Genomic DNA, 23,887 nt, shown 5'->3' on the forward strand with positions numbered 1-23,887 from the left:
GCAATTACCATTTCCGCAAATTCCATTTCCGCAATTTCCACAATTTACATTTCCACAATTTCCTCAATTTCCATTTCCGCAATTTCCGCAACTTTAATTGTAATTAAAGATAACTTCATTCAGATTTATTTATTTTTATTTAATTTTCCAGATTTATTTTTCTTCTTTTTTTTAGATTTTCATTGGTGGGCCAGTCATAATGGTCCCGCGGGCCTGATGTGGCCCGCGGGCCTGAGGTTGAGTATCACTGTCTTACATAATCATGATAAGATCAGTTAAAGTTAGTTATAATGTGTTGTCATTATTACTTCATATAGAGCGCCTCTCACTTCACACGGGTGTGATTTTTAGAGCCTAATTAACAGACAGATATGTACAAATATAAATTATGTTCATGCATCATTCACATGCATTTTGTCTAGTCTGGCGATTAAGGTTCTTATTTTATTTGACAATAAATTGACATAATTAAGTATAGTATTTCAAATACACAAAATACAATCGATCAAAGTATAAATTATATTATTCTATTATAAAACTCTCAAAAGTAATAGGCATTTTAAATACATTTAAATAACAATGTTGCACTGGAGGCCAATCTAGATCGGGCTTAAAGGATGTTTACTACTAAATTACTCTAAGGGATGGGATGGGATTACTTGGAGAAGTTAATGCTTGATGTTTCTTCTTTAAAGCACAGCCTGCACACATTTCCATAATGCTTTGCAGACACATTTATTCAAGTAAACAACACTAGATTTGTGTACACGATAACCAAAACATATAGAAAGTAATAAAAAATAGTATCACAGATAAACAATATAGTATAGTCTATTTAATTACATAATCAGTAATTCCAATAATATACTTTTTTTAAATATTTATACTAGGATAAAGGCACAGACAGGATATTCACACGCATACTGTATATACTACGAGCTAGTGAGCGCACGGCACACGCGCTTGGGCACACCCACAAACCAAGTGGACATTAAAATAAAACATAAGATGCATTTTATCCCACTTTATGAATCCCCATGTCCATGGTAGCAAATTACTAGTACTCAACACTGTACTAACCCTTCCTGACAACCTATGTCAATTCATCCATTCTTTTATGTTCTTGGAGCTTTCCGTAAGTTTCTCAATGTAGTATAATGGTAAATAGCACAAATGTTACTCTAGTATTTACGAACATTATCACAAATGTAAACATTTTCACTGCCTCAAAATAAACGAAAAGGGACCTTTAGGCTGTCATATAATAGAGAAAGAAATCTTAATTATGTAAACAAGGCCATTAACAATGCAGGACATTGTATTAACAGAGCACAATCCTGTAGTTAAAATACTTTGTCAAAATAAAAGTAATTCTGTCATTCCTTTCTGTAGCAGCAATATCATGATCCACAGATGAATACAATTTGTCAGAGGAGCATATTCCAAATATAGAAAAGCTATGGTTTCACTTTCTATGTCAAAGCCAAAGGCACTGGTGATTATAGTATAGTATATTTTCATTGAAACAAAAATATGAAATAGATACATTTATACTAATTTCTTTATTTTTCACCTATTACGTGTTGAATGTGTGTTACATCTTAAGATAATTGTATATTTATTGGATTTATTTATCAATTTCTCAATACATTTGTTCACCTTTAGAATGATAACCTAACTGTATAGTGGTTACGACCCAGAGACCCACAGGTACATAAGGAGCTGTCGTGTGATAGAATGCAGAACCTGGTGAAGATCTTCCTGATCAAAATGCTGTTATAGTACATAATTATATACACATGTTTAGGGAGCCACAGAATTGCGGACATTTCTTCCTTTATATAAAGTAAGATTTGATTCATTCTCATGGTCAGATGCAAGAAAACCTAGGGATGATTCCAGATTTGCACTTCCACTATACACTATACAATTAAGGGCTATTGAACTTAACATGAATCAGGGGCCACTCCAAAATGTCAAAAGTCCAAGGGCTGCAAGCTAAAAATGTCAGTATTATTTTTTAAATGTTTACAAATGTATTTTGTGACAGACTACACGACTAGTCTAAAAAAAAGGAAACACACAGTAAAAAGCTATATATAATAGTATATATATATATAATACTATCTATAATACCAAACCCCAATGAAAAAAAAAAAACATAGTGATTAGTGATGAAGTTACAAAATGAGTCTTCAGTCACAAAATGTGAAGAGAACATAATATCACAGGTGAATAAATAAGTAAGTGGTTAATTCTCAAATGAAATCAGGCCATATCACTTTCTCTTGGAACAAACAATGCTATACCTACAATCTTGTTCAAAACAATGAAAATAACTATGTTTTTATTGGTGACAGGCCGCAGGTACATTAAGCAGGGGTTGAGTAGCACTGACTAACCCTAACCTTTCATTGGAGGTGGAAAATTTAACGGCAGAATTTAACATTGCTAATTTAAAGACGTTACATGTTTAGCTGCGATGACCATGCAGCGTGAATTGGTTGAACTTTATCACAAATGATGTGCTTATGTCTGCTTATATTTATACAAGCAGACAAACACATTCACAACTCATTTAATGATACAATACAATATTTATTTGTTGAGGTTGCTTGTCAAAAAACTAACATTGACATGAACTAGGGGTGTAACAACACATTTAACAGTGATACTATATGCATCACAATACATGGTTGACGATACATAGGCAATATTTGTTCATTTATAGCGATACGATAAAATGATTTAAAATCGATACATTAACTAGCCAAAACTCCTATTTGGTCTTAGTCCTATATACTGTAGTCTTCTGAAATTGTCTTTTAGTCTTAGTCAACAAAATTAACACTGGTGGGAAATGTATATGTGTACAGTGCAGGATTTGTCTTTTAAGGGAAACAGGTATTACGGGTATAAATAAGTAAACACTGGCAAATATAGACATTGTATTTGACCAAATATGGACAAACCCACATCTTCACACGCATGCAGATATTCCACGTATGTACAGTAAAGGGATATTCCACGTATGTAAAGGGATATATAGTGATATGGAATTTAGAATGAAGTAATCAAGCCCTCTTGTTTTAACATTTCTAAATAAAAGGCACACGTTCTTAGCATCGATACAATCGATTCTTTGCAAGGCGATATGATTTAGCAATTCACACAAATAATACTTTGCTGTTTACATATCGATATTTGAAATGCATCGCATTTCAAATCAATGCATTGACAGTTACTATATCGTTACACCCCTAAGCTATTTCCATTAATGGTTAAAAACGGCAATGTTCATAACACTGTTTTAATAATGGCACTTCAGTTGAGTGGTCATTTTATGATGAGAGTTCAGTAATTTATCTTAGGTGATTACAAGTATACCTATAACCAATTAAATGTAAAACCATGGACAGACGGCAGTACACACATACTGTATACAGTACATGCAGTGGTACTAGTGTACATACTGTAGTTCTGGTTCTGTGTGTAGAGGACATGACCTTGGTGTGTTCTACTGGATGAAGGACATGACCTTGGCGGTTGTAGTTCTACTGGATGAAGGACATGACCTTGGCCTTGGTGGTTGTAGTTCTACTGGATGAAGGGCATGCGTTCCTTATCGTTATCGTTGTCCCCTTCCGGCTCCTCCTCCTCCTCCTCCTCTTCTCCTGCCTCACTGGTTTCTGTGCTGTCACTGGCCATCTAATGAGAACATTACACTATTTATATATCCACAAACTAGGGCAGGGGTTCTCAACGTTTTGAGCTGTGGACCCCCAGAAATGCTTTGGCCATGTCTTGTGACCCCTGCAAAATGAAAATGTAATAATCTGGGGACCCCCCAAAATATTTTGGCGACCCCCTGAGGAGAAGTATATATATATATATATATATGCAGTGTGTCCTGGTATATATATATATGATACATACACACTTCTAGGTGTCCCCAGCAACAAATCTTTTCAGATGGGTTTTCATGGCTAAATATATATATCAATTTGGGGGGACTGGCTTGATATGAAAATGTTTGAGAACCACTGAACAATGTACAGTATCAACGTGTCTTTTCCTATTACTGGATATGTTTGTTTACCTCTTGAAATCATGCAGTGAACATGAATTTGTCCAAATATCTATTATTAAACACTTTTAATGTTAGATTGTGAGGTCACCATGGAAACCCTTGTACAAGATAGATAATGATCTCATAATACTCTCTGTGCTTGTTTCCTACCGCCTGGCAATGTGAAAACAATTCTGCTTTCAGAGATTCATGAAGTTGCACAGTTCAAAGTACATTATTGTCACAAGCATAATAATACTGCTGCTTGCACTGTTGCAGGCAGTGAAATTGAAGTAGGCCTACAATAGGCCTTCCTCAACACTGTGAAAAAGAGATAAGAAAAAAGACTTACTTAGTAAGAATAACAATTTGTCAAGAGAACACTATGCAGCATGTAAGTATGTGTGTGTGTGTGTGTGTGTGTGTGTGTGTGTGTGTGTGTGTGTGTGTGCGTGCGTGCGTGCGTGCGTGCGTGTGTGTGTGCGTGCATGCGTGTGTGCGCGTGCATGTGTGTGTGTGCGTGCATGTGTGTGTGTACAATATATAACATTTTCAGAGAATATGTATACAGTAGATTATATTATAATGCTATATGCTATAATCTTTGAAAGTGTCATTATTTACTTGACTTCGATACTTAGTGTACATTAAGTAGATGAGTCACAATTATGGTGCTGTGCGACAGATGGTTTTGCTGCAGTCGCTGATATACAGTTTGCCGCAGTGAACTAAAATAAAACACATTAACAATCATCTCGTTACCAATGGTGTCGGAGACTTCTCCACATCCAGGATAAGTTTTCCAATATTGCCTCTGTCGTGGATCCTCTGCATGGCCTCTTTTACCTGATTAAACAATCAAAATGAATGGAACTGTTTAGTAGCACATCAAACAATAGAATACCATTAAGGTGATCTTTTGACATACTAGTAGTGTTTTATTATTTTGCAGGGGTGACTTTCGTTTCGACTTGCATGTTCCTCAGAGGCAAACAGACAAACGCTTTGTAGATAATATGGTTCTTTGGCACATAAATTGGCACATTTAATAATTAGATAATTGGGCCTATTCTCTCCTTGCTTTTTCAGAAACTCTTCTGAGGTGCAAGAACAAACGACATAAGGTCTGAGATACCCAGCCAAGGTTCTGAATGATGTCATTTTGTAGTTATTACCGACCCAGCTATTCAGACTATATGTACTGCTACATACATCAAAGAGATTCCCACCAAACAAGTTTCGTTTTTCAGGTGGCTGAACCAAAAAAAACGCCAATACAGCCACCAAACTCTTGTGAGTTCTGAACACCAGACCCTGCCTAGTGCCCACTCAGTAATCTGCTTTGTCTACTGGTCTACTGAAGCAGTGTACATCTAGCAATGGAAAGTTGCAGATTTAATACACAGATTGCCCTATGGCGATTTAGCCATTTCCTGCGACAGGTAGAAAGAGCTAGACCTCCTGGAGGTTGACTCGTGTGACTGACTATAGTAGGCCTACCTCTCCTCAGTGTGACTGACTATAGTACCTCTCCTCAGTGTGACTGACTATAGTACCTCTCCTCAGTGTGACTGACTATAGTATAGTACCTCTCCTCAGCCAACATCTCTTCAAAACTAGTAATATAGTCGGGCTATCACACCCACCTTATATTCAATATTCAAAAAACATCTAAAGAAATATCTTATTTCTTCCTCTCTGTAGATTACATGTTTTACTTTGATGCGTTATATTTTCTTTTGTGTGTTTGTTGTTGTATTGTTTATTTCCGTTTTTTGTGCAGTCTGTGTTTTTATTTCTTTACTGCACAGCTGCCCCCCCCCCCCCCCCCCTTTGCCAACTTGTAGACTTTTGTACTGTTCTTTATGAACTTTTAATCTTTTTAAATCAATGACCTCTTCCTACAGGAAAGGATTCCAAATAAGCCAGCTGGCTTCTTCCCTTCCTTGCATTGTATTTTTGTTCTTTGATATGTTATTGTCTATTTTTTGTACTACATGCTAAATAAATAAACCTAAACCTAAACCTTGAATGTGTGACGAACCTCTGACCAACCAAACCACAGTAGGTAGCCGAACTATACTCCAGGTAGTCAGAACATGTGTTCTGACTAGCTGTCCAGCTGGAGTATGCAATGTACTTTAACACAGTATGAGTTTTATCCCCTACAAAGAACACTGAAAGCAGTGTTCACTGATAGGCTAACATAACCATAAGGCTCATACATAGTCTGGATTTTCGGTGGCTAGGTGACCACCGAACTACAAAATGACGTCACGAGCCGCAGTGAAGCGCAAACCACCGTCACCGCTCCAGCCCTTCTCTCTGTTTTTACTCACCACCGCTCAACGTTATTTCAGCTCCGGTGGTCACCTCACCACCGAAAATCCAGACTATGAATAGGCCTTTACACATGTTATGAAGCATAGGCAGAGACCTCATTCTGTCCAAAAACATCCTGTGATGACATTTGTTGCGAACGCAGTGAGCACTTACTATGAGACCTAGCAGATCATGTCTGTCCGTCCCGCTATCCAAATATGGAGTGTGTTGCATCAGCAATCACTCAGCTCCATATATGGGCACAAAAGGGGCCAGTGATTTGTTTGTTGTGGACCTGGCCCCTTTTGTGCCCATATATGGAGCTGAGTGACACTAATTCGTAATTTATTCTAATTGTTATTGCAATTTACGATCTGCGTTCACTTCCCGCGTTCGCGTGTCTTACTCGTACTATACTATACTACTATGTACTGTACTAGACTATACTACTATGTACTGTACTATACTACTATGTACTGTACTAGGGATGCACAATATAATGGGTAGCAGAATCGGAAGCGGCCATAAAAATACCATATAGCTATCGGATTGGTCTCAAAATAATCCTGATTATTTATTCTGTAAAATGTAAAAAAGAATACACACAAAAGTGTCTAGTACCTCTAGTCTAAAACAAAAGCCAAATCAAATATGATGTAAATTCTTAAGTAAAAATAAACTTTAATTTTTTTTTACATTTAATTTGTGTTCTTATGTCATTCAGTTTCAAACAGACACTTGGCAAAGAGTATAGGCTATTTATTGATTGATTGATTGAATACTTTATTAACAGGCTTTGGGCCAATCAGCCCCTAGGGGCCTAGGCTTGGTTCCATTGTGGTCCTCTGTATAATATTGGAATCGAATCAGAATCGGTATTTGACACTGCAAATAATCGGAGATGGGATATCGGTTATAATTTCCTAATCGTGCAGCCCTAATTTGTATGTTCACACGTTCACATTTTCAGAGCAAATGCCAAGTAAACCAGACCATATAGTCACATGTGGACTACGATCCACAATAAGTTTAGCCTGGCTAATAAGCCAGACCGAATCAGTTTAAGTTCACAGTAGTTGCAGTTTGGTGAAATGCACCCTAGGTGGCAGTAGAGTGACAAGCAGCCAAGAATCACACCAGAAACCATTTCAGTTCAAACATGAGTGAGAAGCAACAGAAACCCTGTCAGTGACATGCAGTTACTTAATGAGATAACAAGACTGATGCTAACAGACAGGGTGGGTTAAAATCCTCTCAGGCTTAATCAAATCTTGACAAAGAGCAATGATAAGCAATCATGTAACATGACGATAACAATGAAATAAGACAAAACAGATAACACAACCACCAATATTGAACTGAACTTATGTGTCTGGGATGTCAAGGTGCTGAATTTAAGATTCAAGCAGTACACTGTGTGTACTTATAAAGAAAATAAAATTAATGAGAAGACGACAGAAGAGAAGAGAAGTGTTTCTATGTGAGAAACAACTTCTTTTTAGCAGGTTGATGTTAAAGGCAGGCTAAAGATTTATGAAAATTCTCATTTATATTAAAGAAAAAATGTTCCTGTGTTTTTGTGTTGCAAAAGTGACAAGAGTAGCCTACATCCGTACTGTTTTCATTGTCCTACGTTCGCACATATTCATCACAACCGCAACACGTGACCCTGCCTTTACCCAGAAGAAAAGAACATCTTGACTACTAGCGGTTAATTCAACATTGGATAATGTTGCTGACCTTGTTGTCTAGACTAGCAGCTGTTGTGCAGTTACATTCTACATTTTATAGTAGCAGTAGTTAGTACTGTCTACTGTATGAGCAGGAGACAGGATGTACAAATGTACTGTAACATGCAGTGCATGTCACTTGAGTAATATATTATATATTGAAATAATAATTGAAATAATGATAAAGATAAAAAGAATAATCAAGCATTAAAGTACACACCTCTCTCCAAAAATCAAGTACAAATGGGTTTCAGGTCTACAAGCAAATAATGAGGGAAGACACTGGAAAACTGCGAATGAATTTGGAATATCCCGTCAAGTTAGAGAGACTCTGAGAACTGGATGTTTAAGGGCCCATTTGTTTGCTCAGAGCTTTGTCCCAAATCAATAGTCACCCCCGGGCCCTTACTGTAGGTAAACTCACTTTAGGTTGTCCTTTCTGTGAGTTGGTGGTGATTCTTCCTTTGTGAATAACTCTTCTGAAACCTGCAAAGATGTTGAAACTTGATTCGTGCTCACATCCTCTTAAGTTATATAGTCCCTTGCCTTTGAATTAAGAGCGGGCCTTGTGTTAATTCCTTTTGATATTTTATAGATTTGTGTGTATGTATATGATCTTCTTAACAGTGTATAGAATGCCAGTGTACCGGTAGTCACTGGGAAGACCAGCACAGCAGCAATACAGCAACAACTCCCAAACGAGTATTATTGTTGAGCAGGTGCAGGATATGAGCTACGTAACAACACCCAGTCTCCTATTGTTGCATGGCTTGATCTCTGTCCCTATTTAAAGACCAAAGCAGAGAAGCCATTCCTCCTGGAGGCAGAGATGAGCAGAGGGGAAAGTGTATATGGGTTCAGTTCAGAATATGCAGCCATCTGGACCCCTATGAAAGGGACGCATGCACTCTCCTCCATCGTGCAAGATGAGTGAATATCTATTCTGATCTAAAGTGGATTTCAAAGCTGGAATCTGTGGCACTAATGACTCTGATCATACAGTTATTTTCAGAGAACCCCCCCCCCCCCTCCCCCACCCAACTGATTCCCACTGCTCCTGCTTGTATTGATTATTGTTTTAGTGCGGTTGAAACAATTGACTTGGAACTTCAAAACTCGAACTTCCTGCCCCGTGTTGTTAGTTTTGGTGTTTGTCGCTCTCTGAGCTGGAGCCATATCTGTTACTCTGTGATGTTTTGTTACTGTATAACAAATCACCACAATATTTTAGCCCACACACAGAACTGAGCCAGCCAGATCTCACATAAATTGCGTGATTGCCTTTCACAGAGAAAGGCAATCTCAGGCCAGACTGCATTTAACTGTCTAGAGAGTCTCTAGACTAGAGTCTAGACAGTGTGGAGAGAGGTACTGTTGTTAATGGGACATTTCAACCTTGGTTGAAAAAAACTGACCAGATACGTCAGATTAAACTGTCAAAGAGAGAAGTCGTCCGGAACTTCATTATTCCACAACACAACGCAGATCACACGTTACATAAACACAAACATTGTCCTAACACAAACATTGAATGCCATTGACAATGAATGGCCAGTTTTGAGTGTTTGTGCAAACACAAACATTATAATGAATTGCATTTTTATAGCGCTTTTCCAAGCGCTCAAAGCACTTTACAATGGTTCATTCATTCATACATTGGGAGGTGAAGCGGCGAACAGTCGACACCAGCGTCCTCACTTCCCACATTCACACACCAATGGTGGCGAGCTCACACCGACCGACTCATTGGAGGCAATGTAGGGTTCAGAGTGTCTTGCCCAAGGACACTTGGAACCGCCAACCCAGGGATCATTGGATGACCTGCTTTACCTCCTGAGCCACAGCCGACCCTGACCACTGCCCCGCTCTCAAACATTGAAAGCCATTGCCAACGAATGGCCAGTTTTGAGTGTTTGTGCAAACACAAACATTGGATGTCATTGAGTGTGAAACACAATTTGTACACAAACATTGAAGGCAAAAGTGAGGACGCAAATTGTGATTGGCTGGAATGAGATGAAGTATGATCATTTTGTTTTGTTTTTTTAAATCTCATATTATATTTTAGTTTGTTTAATTTTGTGTTTACCTTGATGTTATATTTTAATCCTTGCATCAGTGTTAACCAATAATAATATAACCATTTCATATTTTCTGCCGTTCTCATTGGAGTCGACACAGAAACATAACTGAATGTCCCTCTTTGTGCACAGCCCATTGTTTCATGAGCATTCATTTGTTTAAAATGCGTGCAAGCCCAGCATAGACCAACAATTAGGTCAGACACTGTTCAATGTTGTGACCATCTCATTGCTTTCTAGCAATGAGGAATAGGAGAAAATATGAACCCAATGCATTGTAGATGCAATGGAAGCTTGAATGTGCTGTTTGTTTTGCAGTTGATGCACTAATCGTATAACCATAAATAAGAATGATAGGCTAACTCTTAGACACTAAATGGCAATTATTTTACATTGGGAAGGCAGCACGAGCATGTTTGCTCTGAGTCAAAGCTATTAAGAATGAAGTAGTCAGGCGAATTTCCCCTTATTCACTCCCACTCACATGACCTCTCCCAATGATTCATTCCTGGCTAAATAGTTTTCAGGGTCAACATTTAGGCTAACCAGCACCCCCGAGATTTAGCTGCCATGCACACAAGCAATTGGAGGCTTCCCGGGCCTTGGCATGCATTGCCTCCCCACTACTTTTAATGAGGTTTGTCATGGGCGTTGGATCCAGTGAATGCATGGACATTCTGCCAAACTCTGCTGTCAATATATGAGGGCAGCTTCCCATGAAAAAAGGCAGATTTGAAGAGAACATATTTCTGATTATAGCTAGAAATAATAATAATAAATAATAATAATGATGGTACACACCATTCTACCTCATCAGTCAAGGAGTAGGGTTGGGGATGTATTTATTATTATCATATTATTTTCCTATACAGCTTTTGTCACACACGTCTCATATTTGACAATGAAAGGAGAAATTAGGTCATATGTCCGTCAAATATGACGTAAATCTGTGGCAACACAAAGAGAAGGGAAAATGTACGTACGTCATATGTAGACGTCGAGCTAATTGGCTAACCAATCACATAAATTCAGTTGTCAATGAGATGACGTATGAGGATGTATATTGTATAATGATAAGAGCGCCCCTCAATTCAATAGGTGTGATTTATTTTATAAATTAGGCCCTACTTAATAAAATAAAAATCACACCTGTGTGAAGTGAGGGGTGCTCTTATCATACATCCTCTCATTCCGGCCAATCACCTTTGTCTTCAATGTTTGCGTTTAGACAAACACTAAAAACTGGCCATTCATTGTCTGTCTGTCTGTCTGTCTGTCTGTCTGTCTGTCTGTCTGTCTGTCTGCCTGTCTGCCTGCCTGTCGTTCTGTCTTTCTGTCTGCCTGCCTGCCTGCCTGCCTGCCTGCCTGCCTGCCTGCCTGTCTGTCTGTCTGTCTGCCTGCCTGCCTGTCTGTCTGTCTGTCTGTCTGTGTTGCTCACTCTCTTGCCAACTGTTTCCCTGCATATTTGAGCAAATATGAACTCAGCAGGGGGTAGAATAATAAGTTAAACTAGAAAAAGTGCCCCTCGGGGCACAGGTCTCCACCAGGACAGGTCAGGTTGTGGCCTCCTGGTGGCGCTATAATAGGCCAATCTGAAAAGGGTGTCATTTGTTCTTACACCATTGATGGCAATTGGATGATTTGAGGCATTTTGCCAATGTGAATTTTACGTAAATTGCACGCTGGCTTTTAGCCAATGTTATCGGACAGATCCGTCTTGAATACATGACTATAGAGATAGTGTGTAACAATTTGCGGGATGTTTGGGCAGAATCTGGAGGAGTAAAAGTCGGCCTCCTGGTGGCGCTATAACAGGCCGTTCTGGAAATTCTGGTCTCTCTAGAGGTTCATCGTTGGCATCCAGGGAGTGTGTGTGCAAAATTTGGCATCGACCGGGTTAACGGTGCCGGAGATTAGCTGTTCACAGACGGACGGACAGACGGACGAACGGAGTGCAAAACATACTCTCTCCCCATGCCTTCGGCCTGGTGGAGACAATGACGTAGGCTACAGATAGGACTATAACATTTGCAAATAATTGATGATAAAGAATCTTTTGGGCGACGTCGCCCGGCGATAGTGGGCGATAGCCAATGAAATTCAAGCGACGTAGCTCTGGTCCACAGCTCTAATGTAGCTCTGGTCCATAGCTCTAATGTGCATTAGTCTTTCTGCACTCACATGAAATGGCGAGTTGCAAACCAGCCTCTCGACTGTAGCGAAAAGAAAAAGAACGTTTTCGCTACTCACCGATACAAAGACGGTTTGTGTCATCACAAAGCCTCATTCCGCCGCACTCTGAGTCTCTGACCCCCCCCCCTCCCTTTTTTGACATCACAATGATTGTTCTGGTATCTGCATAGACTCCATATTTGGGCATTCCTGACAAAGAACTCCATATATGGGCATAAAAGGGACACCGACATAATAACTGGGTGGGGCATTCATTTCCAACTTGCATCGTTCCATGTAGGCCAGTCCCCAACGGGCACCGCTCTAGTATGTTAAAATGTGGCATTCGTATAATTTTGCAATGTTTAAAAAATGTTGGAAAAGGGTATTTGAACAGCGAAATCTGCCCGTCCCCAACATTCAACAATCTGCATTTGAGCAGGTTTGTGGAATACGTCCACCCTGGTAAAGTCACCTAAACGCCGCTCTAAAACCAATACAAGGATACTAATATAATCAATATACATTTCATTTAACGTGTTAGAGTAGAGAGGCTTCCAGAGCATTGCAAATATAGCTGATTTGAATGCTATACAGTATAGCTACTGTCAATGTAGTTAGTATGTAAGTACATCTAGCAGCTTCCTTCACTTGTGATTAGTATTTTATTGGATTTTGGATATTGGACACAACACCCACACAGGAACAGAAGAAAAAGACCCAACTAGGAGGAAGGAAGGGGAGAGAGGCTGTGTTCTTCTCCATAAAGAAGGAAGGGGAGAGAGGCTGTGTTCTTCTCCATAAAGACATGTGAGCAGGCAGAGATCTACTGTAGGGGGGGGGGCAATAATTACGTAGTGCTATCATACAGAAGGAATCTGTCCTGAAATGTTCTTTCCTATTTTATATAGAGAATGATATAACCCCCTCCACATACTGTACGTGGAATGGATTCAAACAGCCATAATGCTGGGCAGGAGGCTGCTAGTCCAATCATGGAAATCAGCCCACGTACCATCAATCACAGAATGGCATAACTTACTAAACAGTACAGTCAGTATATCTCTAAGAATGGAAGGATCTCCAATAAACGGATATCAAGAGAGATATCTTGACCAATGATTCTCTCAATGAAATCATGTATTTGTGTCCAAACATCTTGTGCCCTGGGGCACTCGGGCACTTCCAGCATCCTGGATCATTTTTGAGCTTTGCTCTGTGTAATTTAGAAGGGGTCCAATACATTCTATTAAAGATTTTTGAACTGAATTAGCCTAGTGCGAATAATATTGCGTGACATGTGCTTTGAATTACCTAGTATGTAATGTTGACCCATTCTGTTTTTGTATTCTGTAAAAGTAGTTCGCATGTCTTTTTCCCATAACATTTTCAGAGCACTAGTAGTGCTGACTTTCTCCAGCAACATGGAGTAGTAGAGCGATGCTTCGTGACCCCTAATAATAATAATTACCCCTAGTACCCCTAGTAATAATAGAAGACTCCCTCTTCTATTATTGCGAACGCAGTGATTACTTACTATGAGACCTAACAGATCATGTCTGTCTGTCTGTCTGTGTGTGTGTGTCTGTCCCGCTATCCAAATATGGAGTGTGTTGCATCAGCAATCACTGCATATATGGGCACAAAAGGGGCCAGGTCCACTCAGCTCCATATATGGGCACAAAAGGGGCCAGGTCCACATATACAGTAACAGCGGGACAGACACACAGACAGACAGACAGACATGATCTGCAGGGTCTCAGCTGCGTTCGCTTCCCGCGTTTGCGCGTCTTACTGGTTACTAGGGGTACTAGGGGTAATTATTATCTTCCCATTCTGAGGGACCAAGGAGCTTCTAGACAAAGCGTCCTTCACTTGTGACGTGTGTGTCACTGTGCAATTCCATTCTGCCAACTGTACAACGGACAATGACAAGTGCTGCCTGTCATTATGTCAGTCTCTATGACACAGGCTGTCACGAAGGCATTATCACTGTACATGACTACGGTTACACTCCACTGCCGCTGCGACAGTACTATCATGTACTAACATGATTGATATTTGCAGGTGATTCTATATCTGCTGCAAGAAGCATCTGCCTCATTTGCACAAAAACAATGTCATCTATGGTATCTACACATTTACACAAAGCATATCCATCCAGTATGTACATGAGGTTAGACATAAGGTGCATAAGAATAGCAGTAGATAATATATACTGTACAGTACAACATTAGGTGCAACAAGATTATCAGCGCGTTGTGCATGTATGACATTAAGGTGCAGAGTATCAGCGCATGTCAGGTTCAACCACATTGTCCAGAAAAAGGTCACTTTCACTGGTATAATCCACAGCTACAAGAGGAAGAGCAGAAGTCCAAGACCAGCCTGGTAACGAGTAAGACGCGCGAACGCGGGAAGCGAACGCACTCAGCTCCATATATGGGCACAAAAGGGGCCAGGTCCACAACAAACAAATCACTGGCCCCTTTTGTGCCCATATATGGAGCTGAGTGGACCTGGCCCCTTTTGTGCCCATATATGGAGCTGAGTGATTGCTGATGCAACACACTCCATATTTGGATAGCGGGACAGACACACGGACAGACAGACAGACAGACAGACACACACACAGACATGATCTGCTAGGTCTCATAGTAAGTGCTCACTGCGTTCGCAACAAGCGATAGTACCTCCGTACTACGTAATACGGAGGAGCACCTCCGTCAAAATATGCACAGGAAACAATGCCAAATTCTATGACATATTAAGTTAAGTTAGCCTAACTGTAGTGCAAGCAGTTCACACAAAAAACAATTATCGCATCCATAAGCCAGTACTTTGATGACCGCCGGTCATTCAATTATTGCGTGAACTATACTCCTTTATGTGCTATAGTATTGTGCCAATGGATAAAACTGAAGGCTTTGAAACCTTTGTGCCAAATGTGTTTGCAGAAATAGGTGGATTGAGTGAAGTTTGCGTCAATGTGCTTAGTGAAAAAAGGAAAAAAAGGAGACATTGACTGATTGTACTGTACGGGCTGTGAAGGCGTGAAGCCAGTGTGGGAGATAAGATAACCCATCCGCCATCTGCCTCACAATGTGCATGAACGACAACACACTTTACATTGAAGAGTGACAAACAACAGATTACTCGTACTGTATTCTGGAAATTCACATATCACCTCCTCTAAAATCAATAATCATGATCTAAGAATCACTAATCAATCATTGTGACGATTTCATCCTAAGGAATCAATGGCCACTGACTGCCCTCTCCTGGTTCACATCCTACCTTTCCGACATACATCAGCCCAGTCCTCCACAACCTCCAATGCTTCCTACAAGTCTCCGATCAACAACCTCTCTGACCTCCTCCAACACCACGCCCCCTCCCGCTCCCTCCCAGGCCTCTGGAACTCAGTCTGACCTCACAGCAAAGCCTCCCTCGAGACCCTCCTCTTCAGACTCGCTTTCCCCGCCTAACTCTAATCAAATCTCCCTTTCTGCCTTTTATTATCAACTTATGTTTTATTCTTTCTTTGCAATTTCGTCAGTGTGTCGGGCACCATATGTGGTACCCAGGTCCCGGACTGACATCATGTGACATCATCAGGGATGGAGATGTGGAGGCACCGCCACCTCAGCATACTGTATGAGTAGCAGGGCTTGATGCCGTGCGGTTAAGTACTGCATGGGAGCTGATGGAAGGTGTTGCGTTCCATCTCCCAGAGGTCTATCTAGCGCATTGAAACGGGGATAGACTCCCACACCCTGGCTGATACCGACAATAAGCCTCTCTGACTTACTTACTTATTATTTATCTACTGTACAACGATAGTTTCTTACCTCCTCCAGGGCCCAAAGGGAGTCGACTACCGGCTTGATCTTCTCTTGGTTGTAAAGTGAGAAGAGTCTATCCATCACAGTCCTCACCAGGCCACATCTTCCCTGTTTGAAGAGGAGATGCAGGAGCGAGAATCCGGCGATGACTTTGTTTTCCTCATATAGTTTAATAGGGTTCACCTTCTCCACCTGCCACCACTACAGTCAAACAAAAGAATAAACATAAATAAATATAGTTTAATAGGGTTCCACTACAGTCAAACAAAAGGCACACACATTATTCATCATCAGGGGATCCAATTTGTCTCTCAGTGTCATGACATGTTCATCATCTGTTCTTCTAATCTTGATAGACAGATTTGCATCTCAGACTCACAGATTTTGCAAAGCTGAAGAAACTCTTTGTTTCCCCAGTTACCATATTAGATGCACCTGAAAAGAAAAAGACAGAGAAAAAAAAGAGTAAAAATCATGATAGCTAAAAGGTTAGAAAGGATTATTGGCACTTTAGACCTTTAGTACTGTCCAAGCATACACTGGCACATATTAATCACAACAATGAATTCATGTCTAGTCTGTAATTATATTAATGAATTCAGAATCCAATGACAAAATCTAAGAGGAAACCAGAAATGTGATGGTCACCACAGGTCACAAATCTATTCAAATTATCAAATTAATTCCCAGCACTGTCATATGGGAGGTGCCGTGTCATTAGTCAGAAGGTTCATTGTTCCAAAATTACTATCCCTATATCTCTAACCCTAACCTAAACCTCACCGCAATCACGGGAGCAAACCTAAACCTAACCGCAAGCACGGGAGCAGTGCATGTTCGGACTAACGGGACTTCGGATCTATGGGCAGTTTCCATATGGGAGACTTGAGAGGATGAAACATTTGTGCCAGAAAATAGCCTATTGCTTGACGGCCATCAGAGTTTAATAGTAGGCTATGTGACCAAAGCTTGATTAAAACATAGCAAGTCATGGCATGTTTGGAATAAACAGATTTAAATAATGTTTACAATCACACATTTGAGGCGAGTATAATCCACACCGTAGAGGATGTATGTTCCCAGTGGTTTCAGCAAACCCAGTCCTTTTCCGGTGTTCTCGCCACACAAGCAATCCAAAACAATATCCACTCCCTCTGGAGAGATCCTAAAATTATTAAGAAAGACATTATAATAATTCACATACAGAAGTTGTGGAAAATGTATTCAAGACACGTCAACATGAATAAGTATTAATGTATAATTTATTTTCTATCAATTACACACCCCAATGGAGCACTGAATTATTTCATTCATTTTTTCTCACATTCCTGAGCCAATAAGACTCAATGGAGACTCTTTGAGTTTCCTACCAGAGCCGCTGCCAGTCATCAAAATATTGGCTCAAGAATCCAACAAAAAATGTAAGAAAATCTCCATGAATTCAAGTCTCCACGGGGTGAGAAACCGTCATTTTGGGAGAGAACTATCCCTTTAAGATACAAACAAGTCCGTCATTAATTAAGCTCCATTGACAGTATATTAACATTGTGATATGTGGGTAGACAGTAACACTGGACAGCAACAGTAAGTAAAATAAAAATCACACCCGTGGGAAGTGAAGAGGCTGAATTTAAAGTTCTAATAATATCACCCAAAGTGATATGGCCTTTAATTATGTCAGTGGAGCAGCTCCAATCTCTGTGGTAGTATATGAGAGAATTGTTTTCTTATTTTGACCTTTCTTTTTTTTCTATTTGCATTCTGCGAAAATAGTTGATCTACAAGCTCACAGCGCATCAGAGAGCTTGTAGAGCTTATGGGCTTGTAGAGCCTAAAGGTTAGTTGGAGGAGCGTGTTCGAGACTGAAACGGTCTGGTTCCCGGACAGGCTACTTACCCTACCCCTCCCCCCGCCCCACTGAAGTGCCCTTGAGCAAGGCACTGAACCCCTAACTGCTGCAGTGGAGCTGCTCGTGGCCAACAGTATAAAGACAGTGGTTGTACTGGGCAGTGTGTGTGTGTGTGTGTGTGTGTGTGTGTGTGTGTGTGTGTGTGTGTGTGTGTGCGCGCGTGCGTGCATTCGTGCGTGTGTGCATGTATATCAATGTGAAGAGAGCATTCCTGAAAAGGATAATTTGTTCTCAGCGAACCTCCTCCGGGTTAATAAAGGTAAACAAAACAAAAAAACACAGATAGATCAGATATTTTAGCTTTTTGATGTACAACAAAGTATATAGTGGTTAAGGTACTACTAATGTGAAAGAATGAAAGGCATGTAATGATCGGGGGGGTCCTAATTCCTTACTTTCTGCATTGAGGCCTTGGGCACAAGGCTGCTTGGCTAAACTGCTTGGCGGTCTTGTGATGGCCATGGTATTCGCCTATTGTAAAAAGACCAATTTAATTTTACTTTGCTCTTGATCCTCAGAAGAATGTGTGGGCCAAAGAGATAAAGCGGCGTATTAACCTACGGCAACAGTATTAAGTAAAATAAAAATCACACCCGTGTGAAGTGAGGGGCGCTCTTATCATCATACATCATGTCATTCTGGACAATCACAATTTGGGTGCTCACTTTTGTCGTCAATGTTTTGTGTTTACACAGTTTTGTCTTTAATGTTTGTATTTACACAAACCCTCAAAGCTGGACATAGGAGGGGCTAGCGCCCCTCAAAAAGAAAGAACACTTACACTTAGTGTGCGCGCACGCGCGTCTGTGTGTGCAATAGCCACATTAATATCAGCACAAGTAACATGTATTAGTGTTTTTTGAATTTGAGGATTCCATCAGTGATTGTTACAAACAAAATAAATGAGAAGACATCTACTCATAACTTAGGAACCTATTTATAGCCTATATAAAAGTTGCCAGCAAATTGGTTGGTGAATGTGGATATGACTATTTGCCGTTGGACACTCTGACAACACGCAGTGTTGTGAACGGTTAAGATGTGTGAGGTATCAGAGCATGTCCCTATTGGCTCTGGTACATTGTCTGCAGATCATTTTCCTTAAGAGCCTCTAGGGCTCCACCCCCACAAACTGCAAGTGCTTTTTGAAATGAGCTGTGTTTCCATGGGGACCAAGGCCACTCACGACAGAACAACATCTGCATCTTTGCAGCGCCTTCAACCCATTACACATTAATATCACATTAACAGTGTGACGGTACCAGTGCTTTTACCATAGTGTGACATGTCCGCTAAACAATTATGAGTCAAATAATAATAATGGATACCCGAAGAAAACATGATGTAATACGCACTACAGACAAAACCTCTGTCCTTACTTTTTGACTTCTTGTACATAATCAACATTTCTGTCAAAGAGGTGGGTCACAGAGTCTCTGATGGTTTCATGTTTGAAACATGAGGCGAGGCCAAAGATGGTGACATTGGGTACAGTAGAGCACAGCTGAGCCACAGCCTGACCCTGCAAAGAAGAACAAGTTATAAGGGTTTGCCAACACCAGTGCTATTACGAAAGTCATACAGATTCTCACATTAAAATACACATTTGCAATTAAGATAAAGTATTGATTCATATTCATATTTTGAACATTGGTTAGGACCCAATGTTACATTGACAATTTTTGTACAAAAAAGATAAAGAATAAATGCATGCTTTGGAAAATGGTCTGAAATAATTTCAATTATACCTGTATACATAATTTGAAAATGCTTGAACATTTGACCTTGAAGGCCTAATATTTCAATATTTCAAGGCTGGACTAATGTAACGCACTATACTATCACGCAGTGTTGTTTTCGTCGACTAAAACTAAGACGAAAAATGTTCGTCGACTACCTTTTTTCACTGACTAAAACTAAATAAAAACAAATCTATGATGACTAAAACTAAGACTAAATATACTGACAATTTCGTCAACAAAAAAAAACTAGACTAAAATGTTAGTAAGGGACTAGTGGACAAGAGATCCAGTTTTATGCTGGGTTGCATGCTGAAAATAGCAGATATACAATCTCAAAGTGTAAAATATGTCATTACAACGACATCAAGGCCTGTCAAAACACATTTTAGTCGACTAAATCAACTGTAGATTTAGTAGACTAAAATCGTATGACATAAAGTCGACTAAAACTAGACTAAAACACTAGAACATTCCAGGTGACTAAAATGTGACTAAAACTAAGTGAAAACTATTCAAGAGACTATGACTAAAACTAAAATAGAAATTTGCTGCCAAAAACAACACTGTTATCATGGCATCGACCAATCCTCACTCCGAAGTCTCCAATTAGTCCAAAATGCTGCCGCCCGCCTCCTTACCGGCACCAAAACGTTTGATCACATCACACCTGTCCTAATATCACTCCCAATAAAACAAAGAATTGATTTTAAGCTCCTACTATTTACTTTAAAATCTCTCAATGACCCCCCCACCCCTCCTTATATGGCTGAACTTATATAGCGCTGCAACCCTCCCAGAGCTCTGAAGTCTGCTGACCAGTCACTGCTGACTGTGACTGCTGACAACCCCCGCCCTCAGAACAAGAGGTGGCCGCACTTTTGCGGTGGCGGCCCCAGAGCTATGGAACAACCCCAACCCCCCCCCCCCCCCTTATTAGAGCTGCTCAATCCACAATTTTTAAGTCCCTACTTAAAATGCACCTTTTCTCCCTGGCTTTTAATGTTATCTGATTTTAATTTGTTTACGTATTCCTATTGTCCATGTATGTATCATGTTTGTTCATATGCTATATGTTTCTTGTTCTGCTTGATTAGTTTGCTTCAACGTATTTATTTTTCCTGTGAAGCAGTTTGGTCAATTTCAGTTGTGTTAAATGTGCTATATAAATAAAGGTTGATTTGATTTGATCAAAGCAATGCTCACTGAGTTACAGGAAGTGAAGTGCTGTATGTAACAGCTTTTATTTTTGAACATATTTTTTAATGGGCGTGGCTAGTGATTCAGGGCTGGAGCCATGCAGGCTACCAACTTTCAGCAGCCGTCACAGATTCTCCTCGGGAAACTGAATTTCAATCTCTGTGAGTAGTACTAGACAGCTTTACAAACACATTGGTGAAGAAATGTATTGGTAAGAAATGTATTCCCAGGTTGGATAATTGGATAATATTCACTGACTATTACAAGCACACAACGCATAAACCTTTACCGTGTACTGTTTTGTCATAATAAATCCTCTACCTACAACACACTACAAGTTCCATTTACTGTAAGTCATTGTCTATTAGCTACTAGCCTTGGGGACCGCAGTTGTTTTGTTTTCCAAAGAAAAGGGGGGGAAAAGCCTGGGAAAACAAGCCAGGGAATCTGTTCTAGCTGGAGTGGGAGTGAACCTTGTATTTCTCTGCTGTGTTCTAATGGGGAGAGGAGGGGAGGAGGATGGTGAACCAATAGAATCCGCCCCCCCTAGACCATTGTTCTCAACATGTGGGTCGCCAAATTATTTCTGGAGTTTTTGCAACTGAAATTTACTGAATGGCTGTAAAATTTAACTTCTTTTGCCTGGGAATTTTTCATAATAAAAGTGCTAGAGTGCCACGCAGATGAGGCCGGTTTTACTCTGAAAAGCCACACCTTCCATTAACCCCGAAAACCGTGTTTCTGCCAAATTTGGTGAGAATTGGAGCAACGGTGTGCCTGTGGCCGCCGGGGGACCCGCTTGAGGCCGCTCGGGTCGGCACGTGGCCCCTAGTGGGACTTTGGCCCCTGAGGGGCCCTGAAGTGGCCCCATGGGGGCCACATGTACCCCTGCTATGACTATTCTGATGGCAGATCCCTGATCAGTGTTTGTGCCAAATTTGGTGGGGATCGGAGGAACAGTGCGTGTGTGGCCCCTGAGCTGACGTGGCCCCTGGGGAGCGCACAGGGCTCAACGGTAGCCTACTTGTGTGCAAAGGCACAAGTTGCCATTTTGAGAGAGTGCATTTCTAGTCGTTTGTGACCGCCCACTCACTTGTTTCTAACAAATTCGAGTGTGCAGCAAAACAGAGCAAAACTAATGATAATAATTAATACAAAATAAAAATGACTTTTGTTGACCTCCCGGTAAATTCGAAGCCACGTCATTGGAGGCAGAAGGCTAAAAAAAACACCACGGGTCGCAGACAGCCCTGAAAACATTTTTCCCCTCCTACACATTCTCCCTCTGTCTCCCTCAAGGAATGGACTTACCACACCACCTCCTGCTGAATGGACCAATACTGACATCCCCTCTCTGAGATTGGCAACTTCAAAGAGCATCATGTAAGCAGCCACAAAGTTCAAAGAAAAGGCTGCCGCCTCAGGAAAAGTCATTTCATCTGGCATCTTGTAGACAAACTCTGCCGGTGTGCAAACAACCTCTGCCCAGGCATTGTAATTCACAAAAGCAATAACTCGGTCTCCAATCTGAAAGAAAAATGGCAAGCATTGGATGGGTGGATGATTTAGCTGCACATCAATGCATATCACCGCAGTGTTTTAATCCTTAAATTCACTGACCTCAAAGCCGTTAGTGTTTTCACCCACTGACTCTACTATTCCAGAACATTCAAAGCCCGGGACAAGAGGAGGTTTTGGAGGACTGTCGATGTTTCCCTGGCGCACCATCAGGTCCACGAAGTTCAGACCGCTGTAACAGAGGATTTCCTTTAGATTGTGTTTTGTTTTTTATTTAGCTAAAATATCCACCCGAGACCTCATCTATAATAAATCAATGATAAAACACAAATGCCATGAGTTATCATTTTAAGAGAATTGCACTTTTACGAGGTATAGGCACAATGCAAATCTGTATTATCTTGGTCTGTCTTTTGTCTATATATTTTTGAGAATTTAACAGAAAAAGGTGTCAAGTAGCCTAAACTGGTTCAAAATGAGAGACCATTAAGTAAAACAAAAACAATTTATTATTTTATGATTAAAATTACAATTTGGTGAACAACATTGAACATTAATGTGTTTGGCAAAGTAGGCCTACTGTTATGTACAGTATAAGTATCACATCAACCATACATATTTTTTCCAATGTGTCTATAGATGCATTATATAATATGTTTTCACCACCTACATTTTTTGCTACATTCCAATGACTATAAGCACAGGCCACCGAAAAGATAAACATGATATCAACTCAACAGTAAAGCAAAGTTCATGCTATTAATTAGTATTGCTAACATCTGTGATGCTCTAGGCAACCAGCAGCCTGAAAGGACCTGTAGCTTCATAGGCTATCAAAGAAATTATAGCCTATATCTGCATGGGCATAAAAAAGCCAATGACAGAATAGTGGAATCAGAGAATGAATTCATACTAGACCTATCTGCAGATGTAATATATTTACACATCGATCTAGTATCAAATGATTACATAGTAGTAGACATAAGACACTCCATACATTGTGCATCAGCATAATACATTTACCATGCTTTGACGCGGATCTTCACTTCTCCCTGCTGTGGCTCAGGCATCGCCTTCTTGGTCACCCTGAGTTTGTTCAGACCGCCGAAGCCCGTTAATATCACCGCTCGCATTTCTTTGGCATCCGAAGAAGAGGTCATATTTTCTGTTTCTTTTCTTAAATTCTTTTCCAACATATGTTCGGTTTCCTCCGTCACGTTGACAGCTTCTGTAGCCATGCCGGCAATAAGCTGGTCCTTCACAGCCTTCTGGGATCAGAATATTCTGGTGCGTTCAGAACTG

General features: G+C 40.3%; 1 protein-coding gene across 1 annotated transcript; it reads right to left on the minus strand.

Annotated features, from left to right (window-relative positions):
• Nucleotides 1-769: 769 nt before the first annotated feature.
• On the minus strand, nucleotides 770-23,887 carry vat1l (vesicle amine transport 1-like). Its single transcript, XM_080766766.1, has 9 exons — nucleotides 23,609-23,887; nucleotides 22,688-22,817; nucleotides 22,379-22,594; nucleotides 19,508-19,650; nucleotides 17,281-17,384; nucleotides 16,599-16,654; nucleotides 16,226-16,420; nucleotides 4,832-4,915; nucleotides 770-3,708 (listed from the first exon to the last, which is right to left on the minus strand). The coding sequence occupies exons 1-9, from the start codon at nucleotides 23,821-23,823 to the stop codon at nucleotides 3,598-3,600; spliced, it is 1,254 nt and encodes a 417-aa protein (XP_080622892.1). The 5' UTR covers nucleotides 23,824-23,887; the 3' UTR covers nucleotides 770-3,597.

The sequence above is a fragment of the Protomyctophum bolini genome (assembly GCF_963924005.1).
Source record: "Protomyctophum bolini genome assembly, chromosome: 1".
In the NCBI taxonomy this organism is placed as follows: domain Eukaryota; kingdom Metazoa; phylum Chordata; class Actinopteri; order Myctophiformes; family Myctophidae; genus Protomyctophum; species Protomyctophum bolini.

Coding starts and splice junctions, on each gene's coding strand:
- vat1l (XM_080766766.1), bottom strand. CDS start 23,823: ATGGCTACAGAAGCTGTCAACGTGACGGAGGAAACCGAACATATGTTG. Junction 19,651..22,378: donor ATTCAGCAGGAGGTGGTGTG/GTAAGTCCATTC, acceptor TCTTCTTTGCAG/GGTCAGGCTGTGGCTCAGCT. Junction 4,916..16,225: donor CCCTTTGGGCCCTGGAGGAG/GTAAGAAACTAT, acceptor TTGTTTAATCAG/GTAAAAGAGGCCATGCAGAG.